The following is a 17,862-nucleotide window of genomic DNA, read 5'->3' as shown; positions in this document are numbered from 1 at the left end:
TCTAGTCCCCGTCAGTACTCTAGCTGCAGCATTTTGAATTAACTGAAGGCTTTTTAGGGAACTTTTAGGACAACCTGATAATAATGAATTACAATAGTCCAGCCTAGAGGAAATAAATGCATGAATTAGTTTTTCAGCATGACTCTGAGACAAGACCTGATTTTAGAGATATTGCGTAAATGCAAAAAAGCAGTCCTACATACACTCAACAAAAATATAAACGCAACACTTTTGGTTTTGCTCCCATTTTGTATGAGATGAACTCAAAGATCTAAAACTTTTTCCACATACACAATATCACCATTTCCCTCAAATATTGTTCACAAACCAGTCTAAATCTGTGATAGTGAGCACTTCTCCTTTGCTGAGATAATCCATCCCACCTCACAGGTGTGCCATATCAAGATGCTGATTAGACACCATGATTAGTGCACAGGTGTGCCTTAGACTGTCCACAATAAAAGGCCACTCTGAAAGGTGCAGTTTTTGTTTTATTGGGGGGGGGGATACCAGTCAGTATCTGGTGTGACCACCATTTGCCTCATGCAGTGCAACACATCTCCTTCGCATAGAGTTGATCAGGTTGTCAATTGTGGCCTGTGGAATGTTGGTCCACTCTTCAATGGCTGTGCGAAGTTGCTGGATATTGGCAGGAACTGGTACACGCTGTCGTATACGCCGGTCCAGAGCATCCCAAACATGCTCAATGGATGACATGTCCGGTGAGTATGCCGGCCATGAAAGAACTGGGACATTTTTAGCTTCCAAGAATTGTGTACAGATCCTTGCAACATGGGGCCGTGCATTATCCTGCTGCAACATGAGGTGATGTTCTTGGATGTATGGCACAGCAATGGGCCTCAGGATCTCGTCACGGTATCTCTGTGCATTCAAAATGCCATCAATAAAATGCACCTGTGTTCTTCGTCCATAACAGACGCCTGCCCATACCATAACCCCACCGCCACCATGGGCCACTCGATCCACAACATTGACATCAGAAAACCGCTCACCCACACGACGCCACACACGCTGTCTGCCATCTGCCCTGAACAGTGTGAACCGGGATTCATCCGTGAAGAGAACATCTCTCCAACGTGCCAAACGCCAGCGAATGTGAGCATTTGCCCACTCAAGTCGGTTACGACGATGAACTGGAGTCAGGTCGAGACCTCAATGAGGACGACGAGCATGCAGATGAGCTTCCCTGAGACAGTTTCTGACAGTTTGTGCAGAAATTCTTTGGTTATGCAAACCGATTGTTTCAGCAGCTGTCCGAGTGGCTGGTCTCAGACGATCTTGGAGGTGAACATGCTGGATGTGGAGGTCCTGGGCTGGTGTGGTTACACGTGGTCTGTGGTTGTGAGGCTGGTTGGATGTACTGCCAAATTCTCTGAAACGCCTTTGGAGACGGCTTATGGTAGAGAAATGAACATTCAATACACGAGCAACAGCTCTGGTTGACCTTCCTGCTGTCAGCATGCCAATTGCACGCTCCCTCAAATCTTGCGACATCTGTGGCATTGTGCTGTGTGATAAAACTGCACCTTTCAGAGTGGCCTTTTATTGTGGGCAGTCTAAGGCACACCTGTGCACTAATCATGGTGTCTAATCAGCATCTTGATATGGCACACCTGTGAGGTGGGATGGATTATCTCAGCAAAGGAGAAGTGCTCACTATCACAGATTTAGACTGGTTTGTGAACAATATTTGAGGGAAATGGTGATATTGTGTATGTGGAAAAAGTTTTAGATCTTTGAGTTCATCTCATACAAAATGGGAGCAAAACCAGAAGTGTTGCGTTTATATTTTTGTTGAGTGTATTTGTTTAATATGCGCTTTGAATGACATATCCTGATCAAAAATGACTCCAAGATTTCTCACAGTATTACTAGAGGTCAGGGTAATGCCATCCAGAGTAAGGATCTGGTTAGACACCATGTTTCTAAGATTTGTGGGGCCAAGTACAATAACTTCAGTTTTATCTGAGTTTAAAAGCAGGAAATTAGAGGTCATCCATGTCTTTATGTCTGTAAGACAATCCTGCAGTTTAGCTAATTGGTGTGTGTCCTCTGGCTTCATGGATAGATAAAGCTGGGTAACATCAGTCCATTACGGTGACCTTGGGGTCAATTTCAAGGTCACAGCAAGATATTCAAGATATTGTCATTGCCACCCTTAGCGTCATATCTCAAGAACCATTTGACCAATTTCATCTATATTTAGCCTAAGGATGCACTTTGATGATCCCATGACACTTTGTATTACAGACTTGTGGGGAATATGTCATCTTCTGATGACTGTTACTTCATTCAGCTTTAGTTTTTCTTGTTCCAATAAGAATCATAAGGCAGCATTTTAAATAAACATTATTTATTTAATAATGCTGCTCTGTCGCCATGACTGTTGGAATTACAGTTCTTGCGAGATCCTCCCTGGGAATGACTGTTATGGTGAGAGGACATAACCCAGCAGTCAGATTCCATCACTTAATGGATACGCTGTCAGTTCACATCTATTTTTTAATTGACATTCTTTTGCACAAATCTGAAATGGAAACCCAGCTATTAGTCAGATATTCACATTAAAATAAAATAAAAACATAATTATTGTCTACAATTATAAAATCATAAATTTGTTTTAAAAATTTACAAAATTCTGTGAGATTAAGTTTTTGGATCAAACTCATCACACCATGAATGCCGCTGGTAAATGGCTGCATCACAGAACTGACTATTGAGAAATTAATGAAGTTGCTTATGATTTGGTTAACGACCTAACTCATCTCGTGTGATCAGGTTGATTCAACTTTGCAAAGTGAAGCAATATGTTTTTTTAATGGGGCGGGGGAAGCAAAAAGACATTTATTCACAATTTTATGACTATAATCTGAGGTTTCTCATAAATGTGACTATTATTTCTTATAACATTACAACTTTAATCTTGAAAATTTGGTTGGAGGGGCTCAGAATCTTACTACCCTTGCATGTCTCTTGTATCTACAACCCCTGGCAAAAATTATGGAATCACCGGCCTCGGAGGATGTTCATTCAGTTGTTTAATTTTGTAGAAAAAAAGCAGATCACAGACATGACACAAAACTAAAGTCATTTCAAATGGCAACTTTCTGGCTTTAAGAAACACTATAAGAAATCAGGAAAAAAAATTGTGGCAGTCAGTAACGGTTACTTTTTTAGACCAAGCAGAGGGGAAAAAAATATGGAATCACTCAATTCTGAGGAAAAAATTATGGAATCATGAAAAACAAAAGAACGCTCCAGCACATCACTAGTATTTTGTTGCACCACCTCTGGCTTTTATAACAGCTTGCAGTCTCTGAGGCATGGACTTAATGAGTGACAAACAGTACTCTTCATCAATCTGGCTCCAACTTTCTCTGATTGCTGTTGCCAGATCAGCTTTGCAGGTTGGAGCCTTGTCATGGACCATTTTCTTCAACTTCCACCAAAGATTTTCAGTTGGATTAAGATCCGGACTATTTGCAGGCCATGACATTGACCCTATGTGTCTTTTTGCAAGGAATGTTTTCACAGTTTTTGCTTTATGGCAAGATGCATTATCATCTTGAAAAATGATTTCATCATCCCCAAACATCCTTTCAATTGATGGGATAAGAAAAGTGTCCAAAATATCAGTGTAAAGTTGTGCATTTATTGATGATGTAATAACAGCCATCTCCCCAGTGCCTTTACCTGACATGCAGCCCCATATCATCAATGACTGTGGAAATTTACATGTTCGCTTCAGGCAGTCATCTTTATAAATCTCATTGGCGGCACCAAACAAAAGTTCCAGCATCATCACCTTGCCCAATGCAGATTCGAGATTCATCACTGAATATGACTTTCATCCAGTCATCCACAGTCCATGATTGCTTTTCCTTAGCCCATTGCAACCTTGTTTTTTCTGTTTAGGTGTTAATGATGGCTTTCGTTTAGCTTTTCTGTATGTAAATCCCATTTCCTTTAGGCGGTTTCTTACAGTTCGGTCACAGACGTTGACTCCAGTTTCCTCCCATTCGTTCCTCATTTGTTTTGTTGTGCATTTTCGATTTTTGAGACATATTGCTTTAAGTTTTCTGTCTTGACGCTTTGATGTCTTCCTTGGTCTACCAGTATGTTTGCCTTTAACAACCTTCCCATGTTGTTTGTATTTGGTCCAGAGTTTAGACACAGCTGACTGTGAACAACCAACATCTTTTGCAACATTGCGTGATGATTTACCCTCTTTAAGAGTTTGATAATCCTCTTCTTTGTTTCAATTAACATGTCTCGTGTTGGGGCCATGATTCACGTCAGTCCACTTGGTGCAACAGCTCTCCAAGGTGTGATCACTCCTTTTTAGATGCAGACTAATGAGCAGATCTGATTTGATGCAGGTGTTAGTTTTGGGGATGAAAATTTACAGGGTGATTCCATAATTTATTCTTCAGAATTGAGTGAGTCCATATTTTTTTCCCTCTGCTTGGTCTAAAAAAGTAACCGTTACTGACTGCCACAATTATTTTTCCTGATTTCTTATAGTGTTTCTTAAAGCCAGAAAGTTGCCATTTGAAACGACTTTAGTTTTGTGTCATGTCTGTGATCTGCTTTTTTCTACAAAATTAAACGACTGAATGAACATCCTCCGAGGCCGGTGATTCCATAATTATTGCCAGGGGTTGTATTTGCTAGAGCTCTTGTTGAAATTCTGTTGTATCTGCAGTAATGGTAAATGTCCACCAGGTGGTGATACTGCTTCATTTCAAGATCCATAAGCAAAGGCTGCTGTGGGACACAATGAATCCGTTGCTTATGATAGTAGATTAGCCCTTATTTGCTGTAATACGATCAGTTTTTCATTTTATCTTGTCAAGATTACTCAAAAAGTGACATCAGATTTCCACATATTTGACAAGAATCCATTAAATATTGTTTTTGATTGGAATTCAGATGTAACATTTTATATCTTTCTTAACATTTCATTATCAGACATTTCGGTTTCTCGGAAATTATTCCATTTATCTTGCAGGAATGGGAAATGCATTAAAAAAATCTGCTGGTTTGGGATTTAAATTGTTTGTTTGAATTACGTGCTGCCATTTTTGGCAGTACAGTCTGAGTGCACTCTAAATCTCAGTTTAGAAATTCACTTATTTCCTTAAGGATTAATTATAGTAATGTGTTTATTAACGCTCTTTTGGTCCATGTCGGATTATTTGATGTTTCCTAAAATGACCCTCAAAATAGTTAAATGATTCTCTGCTATTAATTGTGACCTTTGCCCTCTGGTCGGTGTCTTAGAGATGGAGTTTGACCTGGATAAAGCTTTGGAGGAGGTGCCGATCCATGTTGAGGACCCGTCTCCTCCTCCTCCTCCTCCTCCTCCTGCACAGTCATTGGCCAGAATGTCATCCTGTGACAGCGACCTTCCTCCTCCTCCAACGCCGCTGGACATGAAGCCCGCCTCTTTGGGAGAGCTGCCCCCACTTGTGCACAAGACGCTGGAGCACCGCACTAAGCTCCGCCCCAAACCAAAGAAGAGAACAAAACCCAGCCGAGCACCTGTAAGTTCAGTGCACAAAATATTAATCAAAACTACAAATAACAAATCTCTTTGTATTCTTTAAAAATGTATACATGTCTCCAGAGCGTATTACTGTAACCTTCAAAGTACCTCAGGTGAGCTGTTGACATTGTACCATTAAAGTAAAAAAAAAAAAAGGTTTTGCAACTTATTAGTTCTTACAGTTATTAACTTATTTTCAAGTAAAAGTGTCCTGCTGACAGCATGAATAATACAGGGAAGAATCACTTTTTCCTCAAATACATAATCAGTATGGTGACAATTGACCTAAATGTTTTGTAACATTTAGCTTATTATGATTTTGATGTTTTTAGCATCATCTGATTAAAACTTTAAAAAGTCACCTTTGACTCTCTGCCGTGGATTTCCTGTTTTTGTTTTTAGCAGGTACAGGAGTCAGAGCACTATGGCATCATGGGAAAGCTTGATGAGGGCCTGGATGAGTTTTTCTCAAAAAGAGCCGTTAAACTCAGCTTCAGGTGAGAATCAGACTGTGAAAGTAAAAATGCTCACCAGGTCTACATGTGTACGTTGTTATCATCACTACCATGATCAAAGCGTTGGTTGCACAGCAACCGTTCAGCAAATAATCAGAGTGAGATGGGCAATGTCTAAATACTTATAGACCTGTGTGTATATAAAAGCAATTCTAATCCAATTAAATTTTTTCGGCGAATCTGATTGGTCGGCAGGCTGCTCCTTATGAAATGGACCATCAGATCATGCAGCACGCAATCTGAAAGTCACGTATGTCCAGCAGAACATGCGCACAGCAGGCCTGTGGCAATATGTCAAACCAACAGTGCCACAAATATCAAATCAAATCAATTTTATTTATATAGCGCCAAATCACAACAAACAGTCGCCCCAAGGCGCTTTATATTGTAAGGCAAAAGCCATACAATAATTACAGAAACCCCAACGGTCAAAACGACCCCCTATGAGCAAGCACTTGGCGACAGTGGGAAGGAAAACTCCCTTTTAACAGGAAGAAACCTCCAACAGAACCAGGCTCAGGGAGGGGCAGTCTTCTGCTGGGACTGGTTGGGGCTGAGGGGAGAGAATCAGGAAAGACATGCTGTGGAAGAGAGCAGAGATCAATCACCAATGATTAAAAGCAGAGTGGTGCATACAGAGCAAAAAGAGGTGAATAAAAAGAAACACGGTGCATCATGGGAAACCCCCCAGCAGTCTAAGTCTATAGCAGCATAAGTAAGGGATGGTTCAGGGTCACCTGATCCAGCCCTAACTATAAGCTTTTTCAAAAAGGAAAGTTTTAAGCTTAATCTTAAAAGTAGATAGGGTGTCTGTCTCCCTAATCCGAATTGGGAGCTGGTTCCACAGGACAGGAGCCTGAAAGCTGAAGGCTCTGCCTCCCATTCTACTCTTAGGAACTACAAATACAAATATGCCACTTTTAGTCACATATCACCAAAAATACGCCGTAACAAATGCCGTTTTGTCAGTTGTTACGGAGCTTTTTTTTTTTTTTTTTTTAATACGCTTATCTCCTTGTTGATTTTAGCCATTTTACTCTCCTGTTGTAAGACAGTGATTGTAGCGCAGTGGTAAATTTTCTGTCTGGTAATTGGAGCTTTTGTAAATTGCAGGTTTGAATCTCGCAAGTGGCATTTATTTTTTTATTTAACCAGGGTTATTTAACCACAGGGTTCTTTATTGCTTCCCCTTTTATTTATTATTTATATCAACGCAGTGATATTCACTAATTATACAGCTGGTTTTTATTTATTTTTCTCCACATCAGCAGCGCAATGTGGTGCAACACATTCCAGCTGCTCACACTGTGGTTCGTGGTTCCCCATTTCATGTTTGGTTCGAGGATTTTCTTTCGGTTTCTGCGTCTTTCATGTCATGTGTAAAGGGGCCCTAACAGAGGTACGAAATGAAGTTCAGCACTCGCTGATTCGAGGAAAGTGGGGGCCGTATTTCTTTGATTAAAAGCTTGGGCGTTTGTTTTCAATCCACGCTCAGACTTGGCACCTAAACGAGGCAGGCCGTAATTCAATGCCAGCGATTATTAACAAAATGCTGCTTGCTGCCTGCACTGTAATATAGCATTACATTTCTCACATATCCTTGGGTGTGGTGGCCCAAAGACAGCCACTTCAAATCAGATCCCTCTACGTGGCTTCGAACCCTCGTGCACCTGCTGACCAGCATAAGTCCAGTCCTATTACTGCCAGTCTTCAAATTCACAGGAAACATTCTTGGGACACAGATCTTGGACAAGTTCAAAGATGGCTAACCTTGACCTATTTTAAGAGGTTAAAAGATCACATTCTGTTTCTTATTGTTGTGCTCATATGGCTGAGGGTATATTAGCATTGTGTTATATTTATAACATATCATGTTCATTTAACCCAATGTGCAGTTTTATTCACTCACATATTGCATGCATTATTTTTGCATTAGGCGTGCCTCTCCGCGAAATCCATCCCTCAGCATCCAGGAAACGACAGAAAAGAAACGTGAATCCAGGAAGAGCGGCTTCTTTAACCTCATTAAATCCAGGAGCTCTCGCTCAGAGAAAAGTCAAGGAGCTGCTGCAATCACTCCTCCAGCTGCTGCCTCCTCTAACGCTGCTCCACCTTCTTCCTCCCTTACCCCCGGGACTCAGGAACCATTGTCACCCACAGCGGTATTAAAAAACCAAGGGGCTTCATCGGAACCCCTGCCGGAGCTCCTCAGGGATCACTCTCAGGACCACACCGATTCTGAGACAGAGACCTCGCCAACTGCTGCGGAAGCGACTGAGGAAAAAAAAGAGGAGAGGAAGGAGAACCCTTACATCCCCCGCCACATTGGGATTCCTGTAATGGGTTTGGACCTTCTGGCTGAGATGAAGGCCAGGCAGGAGAAAATGGCCGCTCAGAAGGTACGTCTGCAGTTTGTCATCACCAGGCTGGTGTGTTCATCACTCCAAACTCACAATAGCTATAATTTAAAAATTTTCAAGACAAGTGCCAACCTGAAGTTTAGCATTGATGATCCAGTCCAGGGACATAATCTCTGTGTGGACTGTGTAGCTGGATTAAATTATTGACTGTGTCGGTCGTCCTGGACTATTTGGTTCTTCGAAACAGTAGCTCTGCTTTGGTGAAAGTTATCACTATCCATGTCCTCATTCCTATAACTGCAGAGTCTTTCTTTAGAGCAGTTATTGGGAAAATAATGAGAAATATGTTCCAAAGTCCTACGGTGCATCCAGAAAGTATTCACAGCACTTTCTAGCAAGAAGAACCAAACACACAAGGCTTAAATAACAGAGGTGGCAATCACAACAAACAAGGCACAGGTGTGGGGAACAAAGAGACAAAGATGAGATCAAAAGGGTGCAGTCAGACAAAAAGCAAAGCAGACAGAAATGGCGCTGTGGAGGGAGGAAACAAAGATGAGGCGAGCAGGTGCAAGACATTGCAGTAGAGTAAACACTAAGCAGACAGAAATAAACTGAAAGGTGAATCCTAAATATAATGCAGAAGAATCCACACACGGAACGAGCAAAGATACAAAACCAAGTAAAACAAAGGTGAGAACTGGAAAGTGGACAACAAAAGACAATTAAAGGTAGGGACTGAAACTAATGTGTGACAAAAGCAAAAACTAACAGAAATTACCATGAATGACTCTAGTGATAAAATGCAAAATAATACCAGTGACTAAAGTAATCCTAAACTGAAAAACAAAAATAGAGGATCAAAGTGTAAAGCAGACGCAGACAGAAAGTGACAAAGACCAAAGCAGGGGAGGACATGGGACCAGACAGGGACAGACCTGACAGAAATTGAAGCTCAGATGACCTGCATTTCATGGAGGGAAATTACATGTGCCATTGGTTTGGGGGTTTATGATTGTGTAAAGAAGTGGTGCTCATTGAGGGACAAATTAATCCAGAAAAAGCCACTGTTCTTGTGGTAAATTGCGAAAAGACGCCCACCAATGTGACAGAGAATTTTAAAAGGGTCACCCGCACATCGGTATCAGTGCGTGGCCATAAATTAGGCTTTAGGATTTTAAGGTACCACTCCACAGCGGACTTAGGGGAAAAAAGAGTGACTTGACCGAATGCAAACTTTTTAATACACACAATGCCCAGCTTTTATTTAAGGCAGGCGTTCGTTTGTGGGGTTTTTTCAGACAAAGTTTTGACCTGGCCATTAAATGAGGCAGACCCCTATTCAAGGTCATGCTTTTAATTACAGAAAAACGTAAGCCTAAATGGTGCCGGGGATTGCCCGTACATCGTTTGGCGACTCCTGACTGTAACTAATCCCTTACGTACATATAATGGATTTTCTCAGTTTTATACATATTACAGATTTTGTCCATTTTATATATATTGCGGATTTTGTCTGTTTTATACATATAACAAATTTAGATTGTAATGGACAAAATTCGCTGGTCCACCTGAATCCAATATATGCGAGTTTTACTGTATATAAAATCAGTGGTCACAATCATTTCAGATGACAGACTTCAGTTTCTCACTTGGGTTCAAAGACCAAAATAAACCTGATTGGTCCTTGACTGATCCTGAATCTTCGAGTTGATCCTGGATCTATTAAGTGGCGTATAGAGAATCAGCCCCCAGTCTTTGATTCCGTACTTATGCTAGCTAACTTTTAAAGTGAGATGTTGACATTTCTGTCTGTTTTCAGTCTGACTCGTTATCCTCACTGGATAAGATGGACAGTGACACAGGTGAGTCTGTGTTTGCCTGACACTTTCCTGAGAAGTAGGTGTAGTTAAAAGTGACTGCTTTGGTTTGTGATTATTTTGCGGGTAGTAGCATCTTTAATCTTGCAGAGATATAACATCAGGACTCCTGACGACTGTCTGTGTTACTTCTTGCAGCCAAACCAGACCACAACGTCTCAGCAGACTCTGACTCCAGACCTGAGCCGGCTCCCAGGTTTAAACCACCCTCTGTCGGACCCAAACCGCCTACAGCACAGGGCACCAAACCCCCACTGGGGCCACGAACATCTGCACCCCTCAGTCCAACCACTCCAACCAGTCCCAGTGCAGGTGACACCTTCAGCATCTGTAGACTGGGGCCGGAAACGTTCATTAAAATAAAATGATCAATGGGTCTTGAACAGTCATCTCGACTGTTACCGCTGCGATATTTGTATTTCCTCAGAAGTATCAGAGACAAAAAAAAAAAGGCGTGTTGTCTTTTTTATGCAATCTGATTAGAGTTTTTATATATATATATATATATATATATATATATATATATATATACACCAAATAATAATGTTTAAAAAAATGAAGGCTGTGCATTATTCTCTACATCATTATTTTTAACATTAAGTAGGTTTTTATGCATTTTAATGAAATATTAATGTTGTAAAATAAAACATTTGTTTTGTAAGTTGCTGAAATGTGAATTACAGAAAGATTTCTCTTTCTGCTTCAGATGATTCTGCTGAGGCGGCAGCTGGCAGTTTGACTCCCAAATCACCACTACCTGCTCCTCGCCTGAAGAGGGCGATGTCAGAGCAGGACAGAGAGAGCACCAGCAGCAACCCTGCAGAACTCCAGTCTCCAGTGGACGGTTGGTGTCTCACTTTGGACGTCTTAGTTTCTGACACTCTGACTCCGACTGGAGTATCTCACTTTGAATAAAAGCAAAAGTATTCTGCCAAAATAAAATCTGTGATTTTTATAATTATTTTATTAATTAAATGGCATTTCTGGGAAGGAAAATATGTAACACAGATGACCTCAAAGTTCTATCAAAATATTTTTAGTGTCTTATTTAAAAAAAAAAAAAATGCATGGCTCACAGTATCTCACTAAATTTTGATATTTTACTTAATAATTTTACCTTAAAATGTCGACATTTTGTTGTTTTATCTCACAGTTCTGAATAATTTTTATTTACTTTGTGGGTTTTTTCATTACCAAGCATTGCTGACAGAGACAAAAATTTTAACTTACAATGTTGAAATTTTATTTTTATCTCATGATTATGCTTAATTATTTGTTGTTGTTTTTTAAATTACTAAACATTGTCAACTGTGTCTCGCCAAGTTTGGCATATTAGCTTAAAATGTTAAAATTTTATTGTTGTTGCTCACATTCTGCATAATATTTATTTACTTGGTGTAATTTTTCTTCATAACCAAACATTGCTGACAGTATCTGGCTAAATTTTGACTTTTTAATTTCAGACTTTTGAATTAAAATGATGAAATTTTGTTCTGTACAAAACCTCCCACTGCTGTAAACAAGTTTTTATAGAAATAATCACCAAAACAACATAATACACATTAAGCAGCAAAGGGACATTTTCCCCTCTTTCTTTACTCTTTTTTTAACTTGTTTTTTAAGGAGTTTTAAAGAGCAGTGACTCAGATTTGTGTGTGAGCCAGAGAAAAGCTGAAAATCCAGCATAACGCTCAATTTAACAGGTGACACGTCATGTAATTATAGTTTTCAGGCTCACATGTGACGCCTCCCCGTCACACGTGGTGCGTCTGAATTAAAGGTCTAGTACACTTAAAGGGGAACCGTTCAGTTGCAGCCGGCGCTCTATACGTCTTAAATGTCACCGTGTGTGGGGGAGAGTTTGTATTTTAACACTCCACTTGTGTAATTAACACTTACAGGAACTGAGGGGGGTATTTTACCCTCTTTTTTTTGCTTTGGTGTAATCTAAAAGTCAAATTGAAATTTGTGTTTCCAAGAAAGAAGAACAAAAAGTAATTTTGTCAACCGTTCAAAAACAGGCAGAGTGAAGCTGTGTTTAGTAAATGTTTTAGTAAAAAAGAAAGAACAACAAAGAGAAACATGTCTTCCTTTTATGATAGGTAAATATTTCCGATATTAAATTAATTTATTCTAATAATAATGACAACAAACTGCATTAAAATAATGGTATGTTGTTTAAATTGTCCGGAGTATGATAAAACTACAGCTAATGTTTTCTGATTCTTTAAACAGCTTCAAATGCACTTTAAGCTGCTATTTTTCACTCCATTAATGTATATAAAATTATAGAAAATTCTGTTTTTTGTCAAACTTATGGTTTGAACAGCCTGAGGGTTTTTTGTTATCTTTATTATTATAAATACATTTTAATGTAATATTAATGGTATTCATTATGTAGTAATAATGTGTTAATGATTTATAAACACTGTTAACTGTTATTAGTTGATGCATATTACTGCATTAGCTAGTGTTAATATATTATGTATTTATAATACATATGTGTATATATGCATGCAGTGGTGGTCTGATAATTTTTAGACCGCTGACATATTTTTGCAGGCGTGGTGAACAAAGCATAACAGTTACAAACATTTATGAGGTCTGATATCAAAGATTTGAGTACCTACCTGTTAAATGTTTTGTAGTAGATGTACAGTTCTATCATCTGCAAACAGAGGAGAGCTAGTTCCAGGAGAAACTGCTCTATCCTCTGCAGGCAAAGGAGAACTGTTCACAGAAAAGAACACAAATGGAAAAGATAATTTCTTTTGACCCCGTACTGACTTGCTGGTCATATTACTCACGTCGTCCAGAGGCATACAGTTTTAACTTACGGTTAAAATTTTTAGTAGGTAAGTGATGGACTAATTTTGAAGGTTGTAGTGTGGATATTGTGTCTCCACACAGTGCATTATGGGTAATCTCATACATTTACGACAGGAGAAATGCATTTGAGATGCTCTGATCAGGCTCCACATGGACAACAGCATTAAACCCTTTGTATAAATCTCTCGTAAATATATTCTCTGGGTTTATAGATGTTGTTATTGTTTGTTTTATGTAAAAATGCCAGAACCAGCTCAGGTTGCTTCTGCATTATTTTCAGTTGGAATCATTGTGAGCTGCAGTCGCTTCCTGTTTGCTCTTTAACATCCTGCTTATGTCAAACACTGTCTGTCGTCTTTGTTCCAGAGTAATATCGAAGATGTCTGAAATTCAGTTTGCTTTTATTAAATTCCACGCAGTTTAAACGTAGCAGACACAGATTATTTATTTGGAGTATTTATTTTGACAAGTGTTCACAGTTTCTACTGCCATCTACTGGCAGTAGAAACAGTGCAACACAGCACTGAGTCAGCACTTTTAAAAGTTCATAATGACATCACTTTGTCGGTGGATGCAGGGAATCCTGCTGTGCTGGTTCTGTTGGACCTCACAGCAGCCTTTAATACTGTGGATCACACAGTACTTGTTTCCCGGTTAGAACATTTTATTGGCATTCATGGTACTGCACTTAAGTGGTTTAAATCATATTTGGCTGAAAGGAGCTTTTCTGTCATGATTGGCAACCTCTCCTCATCAACTGTTCATCTGTCTTGTGGAGTGCTGCAGGGTTCTGTCCTTAGGCCGAATCTATTTTCTTTGTACATTTTGCCATTGGGGTCAGTTATAACCCAGCACAACCTGTCCTTTCATTGTTATGCAGATGATCTGCAAATCTATCTGCCTGTGAGGACTAACGGGAATGATGCTTTATCATTATTTAATTGTATTCGTGATGTAAAGCAGAGGCTGTCCCAGAACTTCGTTTACCTGAATGATGGTAAAACTGAGATCATGGTGTTTGAGCGCTCTGGCATACCAAATGTGATAACACCAAAATTTGGTGCTTTGGCTAACTATGGAAAACCAGCTGTCAAGAATTTGGGAGTGATATTTGACAGCTGTTTGAGGTTTGATCAACAGATAAATTCTGTTGTCAAAGCTAGTTTTTTCCAACTTCGCCTTTTGGCTAAAATAAAGCACTTTCTCAGTAGACGTGATCTTGAGACGGCCATCCAGACTTGATTATTGTAATGCACTTTATTCGGGCATTAATCAGTCGTCTCTTGCACGTCTCCAATTGGTGCAGAATGCTGCTGCTCGTCTTTTAACGAACACTTTTAGACGTGAGCATATTACACCCGTCCTGCTGATTAGCGGTTATTGAAGTTAACTTTTTGGTTAGCTGTACCCGCCACTGTATGTATGTATGTATTTTTCCTTATTAGTGTGCAAAGGTGATAAGTAAGTTTTTCTTGAAATATGTCTATATTGTTTTGTTTTCTCTTGTAATGTTGTAATTTGATCCTGCTGATAATTTCTTCACGTCTTCTCAACACGTCGGGAAGTTTATTTGTACATATTCTGACTTTGTTGTCATCTGCTGTTGTTTCTTACTTAAAATGATCGTCATATTTTATCACAGAAACGAGCTAAAAGTTCAGACAGACACTTTGTAAGTTTGATGTTTAAAGCATTATCCTGTGTCACCTCCTCTTCCTGTAGTTGAGCCTCCAGAGGATGATGGTGGTGTATTTGACTTGCCCAGTGAAGTTGCTGGTTTCGGCAGGCAGTGGTCATCTCTGAAAAGAGCCACCAACCCAGTTGCAAAGAAAGAGGACAACCGAGAACGCACAAAGTCCCTCCCTGCTTATGGTTCGACCAATCAAATCTCTGAAAATCTCTTCAAACTGCAGACACTAAAATTAAAATAACGGCACATCAGACATTTACTTAAACCCCTGACACGCAAAATCTTTAAAGAGTGTCACTTTGTTCTTGTTGTGGTCATTTGATTGTTTTATTTTTGTTAAACATTACTCGCAGCTGTGAGGTGTAGATTTTTATTAATTCATTTATTTATTATTTTTTGGGGTGCTTTCAAACCTCAACTTCATTTAGTTATTTGTTTGCTGTAGTTTGTGTCCATTAAAAGCTGCCATATTTTCAAAATCAGGGTTGCCGCCAGTCTTAAAAGTAGGGATGCACTGATGCCGATAACAGTACCGGTTATCGGCCCGATCCTGTATTTACTTGTACTTGTAATCATAAAACTGCTCCGATACTAGACACCCGATATGCCTTTACAGCAGCGTGATGTCAACCTCTCAATGCATTGTGTTTGTATTGTGGGTTGGTCGCAAAAGCCGTGTGAGCCAGAGGTCGCGGTTTGACGGAACTGCACACTTCGCCCGGGAAGCATTTGATGCTGCGAGCTTTTCATCTGTTATCTGCAGTGCAGCTCAGAGTTGAAAACAGTTGTCGTCTCTGAAAGCGAGATGACGGCAGCGCCGCAGTGAGCTTTACAAAGACATTTATACACTTTTTTTTTTCTTTAAAATTCTGTGCTGCTCCGTGTGGGTCCTCGCTAAAAACAGCTGATCCACATGCATTAGCAAATGCTAATGCTTGTTTTTCCCACCCAAATGCACCTAAAGTCTCTTTCTGAGGATGACATGATGTAAAAAAAAAAAAAAAATGCTGAAAAACATAAAAAAATTCCCTACCTGTCAGTCTGGTGGTGCTTTTTTCAGTTCTTCCTGCGCAGACGGCAAACCAGGGGCGAATCCAGATGGAAAGGGGGGAGCATACTTCCCCCTCCACACCCCAAGATTAAAGGTCCACTTTTGAAGACAATTTTTTGTACTACTACTATAATAATAATTTTAACAATTAAAATGTTGAGAAACAATTTAAATGTTAGAAAAATGTTAGAAATAATTTAATAGTTACATTTATAAACAATATAGATTACAAATTGTAAGTTTTACTGTTACAATGCTGTCAAAATTTAAATATGAGGTCAAGAAAGATGTATTATGTATTATGTATGTATAGTAAGTATTTATGTTTATTGAAGTCAAGAAAGGGTGCATATAAAGTGAATATTAGCAAAATGGGTTATCATTTTTATGTTGAGTTGGCGGGGCAGGGGGGTGTTGTCAGCAGCTGCTGAAAGTAACTAGTAATCTAACTTAGTTAATTTTAAAATTGAGTAATCAGTAAAGTAACTAAGTTACTTTTTCAAGGAGTAATCAGTAATTGGATTACTTTTTCAAAGTAACTATGGCAACACTGGTGCTCATAGAAATAAGTAAAGTTAGTGATGGACAGTTTCAGTTCATTTATTGGTGTTGTATATTTTGTAGTGCTGAAGTCCACAGGTTACATTTAAGTGAGATGTCTGGCAGTGTCATGTTTGTTAAGAAACACATGGTTAAAGTTAAAGCACAATTTGTTGTATTCAAAAAGTGAACTTACATGATTTATGTGAAATGTTTGTAAATAAAAACAAAGCTAATGATATTGGTAGCAGAGTCAAAAAGTAAGCAACAACTGATGAATAAAACATGTTTTCAAAGTCATCATAAAACTGTAATGGTATCATTAAGTATTCGTATTGGTACTTGATATCGACGAGAACCCAAATGTAAGTACTTGTACTAGGTCTGGGGAAAAAATGGTATCGGCGCATCCCTACTTAAAAGGCATTGAATTTGTTCTTCTAAACTTAAGGCCTCAATTGGTATTACATGTCTTAATCACTCTTTCAAAAGTAATAAAAATGCCACGACATTAGAAGTATGATTTTATTTGGGTTTTCTTCTGACAAAGCAATTAAAAACAAAGTAAATCCAATTATCTTTTCTTTTTTTTTTTACAACCCCAATTCCAGTGAAGTTGGGATGTTGTGTAAAATGTAAATAAAAACAGAATACAATGATTTGCAAATCCTCTTCAACCTATATTCAATTGAATACACCACAAAGACAAGATATTTAATGTTCAAACTGATAAACTTTATTGTTTTTGTGCAAATATTTGCTTATTTTGAAATGGATGTCTGCAACACGTTTGAAAAAAGTTGGGACAGTGGTATGTTTACCACTGTGTTACATCACCTTTCCTTCTAACAACACTCAATAACCGTTTGGGAACTGATTGTTGAAGCTTTGTAGGTGGAATTCTTTCCCATTCTTGCTTGATGTATGACTTCAGTTGTTCAACAGTCCAAGGTCTCCTTTGTCGTGTTTTGCGCTTCATAATGCGCCACACATTTTTAGTGGGTGAGAGGTCTGGACTGCAAGCAGGCCAGTCTAGTACCCGCACTGTTTTACTATGAAGCCACGCTGTTGTAACACGTTCAGAATGTGGTTTGGCATTGTCTTGCTGAAATAAGTAGGGATGTCCCTGAAAAAGACGTTGCTTAGATGGCGGTATGTGTTGCTACAAAACCTGGATATAGCTTTCAGCATTGGTGGTGCCATGACAGATGTGTAAATTGTACATGCCATGGGCACTAACACACCCCCATACCATCACAGATGCTGGCTTTTGGACTTTGTGCTGGTAACAATCTGGAGGGTCTTTTTCCTCTTTTGTCCAGAGGACACGGCGTCCATGATTTCCAAAAACAATTTGAAATGTGGACTCATAAGACCACTGGACACTTCCACTTTGAATCAAATGAGCTTGGGCCCAGAGAAGGCGGC

At 39.2% G+C, this 17,862-nt stretch overlaps 1 protein-coding gene across 2 annotated transcripts in view; it reads left to right on the top strand.

Moving 5' to 3' along the window:
• The window catches only part of LOC117501875 (F-actin-uncapping protein LRRC16A), an 83,975-nt gene that overhangs the window by 64,567 nt on the left and 1,546 nt on the right, over nt 1–17,862 (top strand). Inside the window, exons 31-37 of one of the 2 annotated variants that reach the window (XM_034160840.1) lie at nt 5,305–5,567; nt 5,972–6,066; nt 8,021–8,483; nt 10,267–10,309; nt 10,463–10,654; nt 11,031–11,168; nt 14,876–15,025. In XM_034160840.1, coding sequence (XP_034016731.1) covers nt 5,305–5,567; nt 5,972–6,066; nt 8,021–8,483; nt 10,267–10,309; nt 10,463–10,654; nt 11,031–11,168; nt 14,876–15,025 — 1,344 coding nt within the window. The remainder of the gene's footprint in view (nt 1–5,304; nt 5,568–5,971; nt 6,067–8,020; nt 8,484–10,266; nt 10,310–10,462; nt 10,655–11,030; nt 11,169–14,875; nt 15,026–17,862) is intronic. The other variant, XM_034160841.1, reaches the window with a different exon arrangement.

Source organism: Thalassophryne amazonica, chromosome 20 (assembly GCF_902500255.1).
Source record: "Thalassophryne amazonica chromosome 20, fThaAma1.1, whole genome shotgun sequence".
Lineage (NCBI taxonomy): Eukaryota > Metazoa > Chordata > Actinopteri > Batrachoidiformes > Batrachoididae > Thalassophryne > Thalassophryne amazonica.
The sequence above is the reverse complement of the archived record's forward strand: the minus strand, read 5'-3'. Positions and strand labels throughout refer to the sequence as shown.